Source organism: Diabrotica undecimpunctata, chromosome 1 (genome assembly GCF_040954645.1).
Source record: "Diabrotica undecimpunctata isolate CICGRU chromosome 1, icDiaUnde3, whole genome shotgun sequence".
NCBI lineage: Eukaryota > Metazoa > Arthropoda > Insecta > Coleoptera > Chrysomelidae > Diabrotica > Diabrotica undecimpunctata.
In genome coordinates this window covers 14,195,962-14,201,600 of record NC_092803.1, presented here as the reverse complement: position 1 = coordinate 14,201,600, position 5,639 = coordinate 14,195,962, and the positions used below count along the sequence as shown (strand labels likewise).

The window sequence follows — 5,639 nt, the reverse complement described above, 5'->3', positions numbered from 1 at the left end:
CATGACCTGGGGGAAGACGTCTAGGTAGCACATACCGTTAAAGGATTGAAATTGGACTGATCCAAGATAGAAATTTATAAAGAAATGTAATTAGAAAAGCTGACACTACATAGGGAAGAAGACAAAAGGAATGATGATTCAAAATCAATAAGTAAATACTGACTATTCCTAAAATTGAAATGAGATAAATACGAGCGTACAGTAAAGTATCCGCAAAACTCGGCAACAAATTATTATAAAAATTCATTAAATTGCGTTAAAAGTTATAATGATAAATTTTAATGTCACTCCTTATGTTTATCTGGAAACAGTCCCCTAATTAAATGAGAGTTTTGTGACTACGGCTTATGGAATCGACAGTTCCTACGCTGATACTTGACCTTCTCTAACTTTTATATTTATTTGGGCATAAAGCTATTTTCGAGCTATGTCACATTACCATCTGATGATCTGATGCAGCTACACATAAAGCCCAAACAAATTATAATAATACTTAAATATGATATTTTTGAGTAGGTTCATTTTCTTAGTAGTAAATACTTAATAGGAGTCAATACTTAATATGATTATTTTAGTGACTTAAACTCATAAAATGAATTCGTAAAAATATATACTTATTATGAAATATTTACAATTATCACGCCTTATATAAACGGTTTACGTAGATAGTATTCAACTTATTTTCTCCTTCAATATTTACATATTTTTGACAAATTAGTACATAAGAATACAGAAGTCTAAATAAATTGCGGAATATCTCTAATGCTTAGCAACTATTTAATTTAATGATCCATGAGTAAATATCTAATACTAGTCTAGTATAAAAACAAACCTGATGTTTTCTGTCGCCACAGAATGGAAAGCTATTGTACTGCAGACCATTGCTACGAAGTAAAATACCGAATGGCAAAAGGTGGTAGTCAAGCAGCAACATGACGAAGGGCATAGTGAAGACTTGTGAAAAACCAAAGAACAATGAGACCGAGTCCGAAGTGGGTTGTGTTTGGCCGCAGATTGTAGCAATTTTGGCAGGTAAGAAACATCTAACTTGTTATGATCTATTGTTTGTTTAAGTATTCTTTAACTTATTTGTCAAACATATATTCGTTTGGTTCTGACGTGCTATACCTACTTACACTTGGGTGCAAAATTAACCAGACACTCAGATTTTTTCCAAAAACTGGCGTTTAAAAAAGTTTAAGATGTTCCCAATTGAGTATTTAATAATAATCAAAATTTAAAATTCAAATTTATTACAACTCAAGAATGTTACACAGAAAAAACAATAAACAATTAAACTCAAAAATTTGAAAATCTGCAAGGAAACTGAGACTTTAAAACTTTTAAAAATTTAAAGTTGTCATAGCTTCGTTATTAATAAATATATATTTTAATGAAAGTTTTGTCATAGCTATTTAAAGCCATTCTAAATCCAGTGGCGTAGAAATTTTTTTAATAAAAAAATCGCTAATACAAATTCTCCATTTTCGACGAAGAAAAAGTATCGTAGACTGCACTGAAAATTTAACTAAATATTTCATATTTTGTTTCATAATAGACCTTTTATAACATGACATTAAAAAAAATTTGGTTAAAATCGGTTAACAACTTCAAATTTTATAGAGGTGTTTCCAATCTAAATGGGTCACACTGTAGAAGCCAAATTCTCAGTCAAGTTTGAACTTTCTTTTACAATTTCTGGTTCATGTTTCTTATATGTCTTCTTACTTTTTATGATTTCTAATGATCGTTTTATTTATTTGATCTTTTTCTCATAGATAAAATTCAATCAAATGGTGTCTACTTATTGTAGTTTTTGTAGACATCATTTCATACGTTAAAATATTTTAAAATCTTATATTAAATATGTTAGGAACTTAACTGTACTTTTTTAATCTTCCATTAAAAAGTACAGTTAAGTTGCTAATACATTTAATATAAGATTTTAAAATATTTGAACGTTGCGTAGTAACACAAATTTTTTGAGATTCTCATGTTCTAAGATACCTCGCTACTTATATTTTGTTTCTTTTATTTCTGTCTTCTTTGACTTCACTTTATACCGATTCATTGAATGACTTTTTGTTTTATATGTGGTTGGATTTATAATGGTAAAATTTATATACGGTAAACGCATTTTTAATTTTTCTCGATCATTAGTATGTACCTATATGTTACGAGCAAAGCCCGAAATTGGAAAATTCTAGCATTCTACGGATATTATTGTCCAAATCTACAATCTTCCAAACTATACAATCTCTGAATGATCAAAATTAAAAATGATTATCGAAACGGTCATCGATTCGAATCGATTATTATTGACAAGCGCCACACCAAACCAAAAATCGAACATGTTAATTATTTGCTTTTATTTGATATTTTTATATTTTCTATTTATATATAAATTCATTCTTTTTCCAATGGACAATGTAATAAAATGCTGTATCAAAATAATATTTAAAAAATAAGAAGAAATTGTTCTACAATAGAGATATAATGTTAGTGAAACATTTCAAAGCTTCAAGAGATAGGTATAGGGACCATTTCAGATTTTCAAGAGATATGTATGAAAATTTAAAATATTTTAATCCTACGAATCCAGAAGTCAAAAACGCTGATTAATAATGGTTTATAACCTCAATTGGTGTTTGTTGTTAATAACAAATGGGAAATAATCGTAAACATCGATATAAATCGATATCTGTCATATTCTCCTAAATTGAAATTCGAACGAATTCTTTTATACAAAGTCCGGCGATTATTTATATTTCGGAGATTGTGCAGTAAAGGGGTACACTGTTAGAAGTGGACAATATTTTTAATACAATGCTAGGATTGTCCAATTTCGGCCATTGCTCGTTATATATATATATATATATATATATATATATATATATATATATATATATATATATATATATAATGTTCGGAAAGATTTCCGCGGTTAGTACAATTAAACTTAGAGCTAAGATTAATATTATTATAAAAATTAATATTAAACTCACCAGTCTTCCGGGTTGAACCGCGTCGATATCCATTTTGCCGAGCTTTCGACATCCTCGACATGAAGACATCAGAGAGGATGTCGAAAGCTCGGCAAAATGGATATCGACGCGGTTCAACCCGGAAGACTGGTGAGTTTAATATTAATTTTTATAATAATATTAATCTTAGCTCTAAGTTTAATATATATATATATATATATATAATTTGCGTTCATTTATTAAATAGATAAATATAGCTCTTCTTTTCAATAAGATTTTCGTTAAAAAATTTTAATATACATATGTTAATATTTGTATTTTTTTTTTATTTTTAGCCTGTTTGGGTGCCTTCAACGATGGAGTATTGTATGCCTGGACATCACCTTTCCTAGTAAAACTAGTAAACGACAAAGAACACTACGATATTTCTGAGAGTGAGGCAAATAATATGACAATTGTGCAGCCCTTGACTATGGTACTCACCGGCTACTTCTTTTCAAAATTGACTAATATAATAGGAAGAAAAAAGACTATGCTACTGATAGGCGTACCTCAAGTATTGTCGCTGTTGATTTGTGGATTCGCAAGAAGTATCTATGTGTTCTACATCGCCAGGGTCTTTGCTGGTCTGGCGAGTGCGATAGTTTGGTCAGCCCTGCCGGCTTATATCGGAGAAGTGGCGTCACCGCAGGTTAGGGGAGTATGGGGCAATAGTCTCACTTCAGTAATTTTTGCCGGACAGTTCTTAATCAATGTTGCTGGAAGTTACTGTGATATATTAACAGCTTCTTGTATATTTACTTCTGTTTCAGTTTTGTTTTCTGTAGTTTTTTATTTCATGCCAGAGTCACCTTTTTTCTTTATTATGAATGGAGATGAAGAGTCTGCTAAAAAGTCGCTGAGGTTTTTGACCAGAAAAACAAACGTTGATAAGGATTTTTTAATGCTCAAAAAGGATGTTGACAGACAGATGTCAGAGACTGGAAATTGGAAAGATTTGTTTTGTATTAAAAGCAACAGAAAGGCTCTTACAATTGCTCTATTTTTAAGAATAACCCAGACATTTAGTGGATCAGCGATATTAACTCAATACAATCAATATATTATAAAGAAAGCTGGAGGCAATGTAAGCCCGGAAATCGCTTCCATTATTTTTACAGGTCTTTGTGTAGTTTTTAACATTTTCGTAATCACTTTCATAGTTGACAGGTTTCGCAGGAAAGTCTTGTATGCATCCTCATTAGTCCTTTGCAGCATAGTCCTATGCACATTGGCTTCTTATTTCTATTTCGATCAATTTGTCCCTAACGCAGATCTAGACTCTGTGTCTTGGTTGCCATTAACCTGCCTCATTACATTCCAAATAGGATGGTCTTACGGCTTAGCAATCATACCAACTCTAATGATGGGAGAATTGTTCTCAGTTAGTATAAAGTCAAAGGCTATGATTATGATGATGGTTGCTTTGGGAGGAGGAGTATCTTTTGCAAACTTGTTGTTCAATATTTTAAATAGTGCTTTGGGAACTTTTGCTCCCTTCGCCTTTTTTGCGTTCTGTAGTATTGGATCAGCTATAATCTCCTTGTATATTATTCCTGAGACTAAAGGCAAGAGTTTGGAGGAAATACAAATGAATTTAAAAGCATCTTCGAAAGATAACAACAAAAATATTATAAAATTAGGCATTGGAAAGTAGTAAAGTCAGACAAATATAATATACATATCAAACATTAACATAAGTAGTAATAATTTTTTGCCTTTTTTAACAAACTTTGCCATATTCCCTTATAGTATATTTCGTAAATGTTTCCAGTTTTTGCCACATTATATTAATTTATGTTACAAAGTGTCTGATAAAATAAAATTCTACTAAGTATTTCTTAGTATTTTTTGAGAAGTCCTTCCAGCAACCAAAAACTCAGCATATTAAGTTTCTTCCTCCTAAAGAATTAGGTCATTTTTCTTCTAGATATATATCCTTCGTTTATTTAACAATGAGGGGTTATTTCTTTATGCCTGTCGATATGTAATGGCTATGTTGAAAATTATATATTATTCTAGGATATTTCGCTGCTTAGATTATTGTTATCGTCCAGCGTTTTTCACTATGGTATCATTATAAGCTTTGGTATGGAATATCGTGAACACCTCAATAAGTGGTCCAACAAGTATGTCAGTTTTCTTCGTTTTATCGCATTAAAAATTTTTCCTTTATACCTTCTCTTCTCAATATATTCTGTCCATTAAGTTTTAAGCAATCCATAGCAGTAGTTCCTCCCAAGCTACTGGTAATGTACCCCGTGGAGCCCCTATCTTTCCAAAGCGAGCAAGTCTTTGGCCATTCACTGATTTTATGTATAATTGTTAGTTTTACCACCATTAATAAATCCAATATAGCATGCCTGGTTTTCTTTACTTCATTCATTAGATTTAGATTTGTACCATTTAGGATTAGAGGCCATAACTCCTCCAAATTGTCAAGGGCAACACTCGGGAATTTCTTTTTTTCTAGAGTTCCAACTCTATCACATTCCATATAATAAGTAAGCTAATTGTCCATATATTATGCTCCGGATTTTTATTGAGTTTTACTAATTCTAAAGTTCATTGAAATTCGTATTTCGAAATATGCCATAAATATGTTAATTCATGTTT

At 30.9% G+C, this 5,639-nt stretch overlaps 1 protein-coding gene across 1 annotated transcript; it reads left to right on the top strand.

Annotated features, from left to right (window-relative positions):
• Positions 1 to 829: 829 nt before the first annotated feature.
• Positions 830 to 4,860, top strand: LOC140444986 (facilitated trehalose transporter Tret1-like). The gene is made up of 2 exons (XM_072536748.1): positions 830 to 1,032; positions 3,320 to 4,860. The coding sequence occupies exons 1-2, from the start codon at positions 933 to 935 to the stop codon at positions 4,678 to 4,680; spliced, it is 1,461 nt and encodes a 486-aa protein (XP_072392849.1). The 5' UTR covers positions 830 to 932; the 3' UTR covers positions 4,681 to 4,860.
• Positions 4,861 to 5,639: the final 779 nt, after the last annotated feature.

What these genes read in the sequence shown, in the direction of transcription:
- LOC140444986 (XM_072536748.1), top strand. Translation starts at nt 933, where the DNA reads ATGACGAAGGGCATAGTGAAGACTTGTGAAAAACCAAAGAACAATGAG. An exon ending in GATTGTAGCAATTTTGGCAG is followed by an intron (nt 1,033 to 3,319) that starts GTAAGAAACATC and finishes TTTTATTTTTAG; the next exon opens with CCTGTTTGGGTGCCTTCAAC.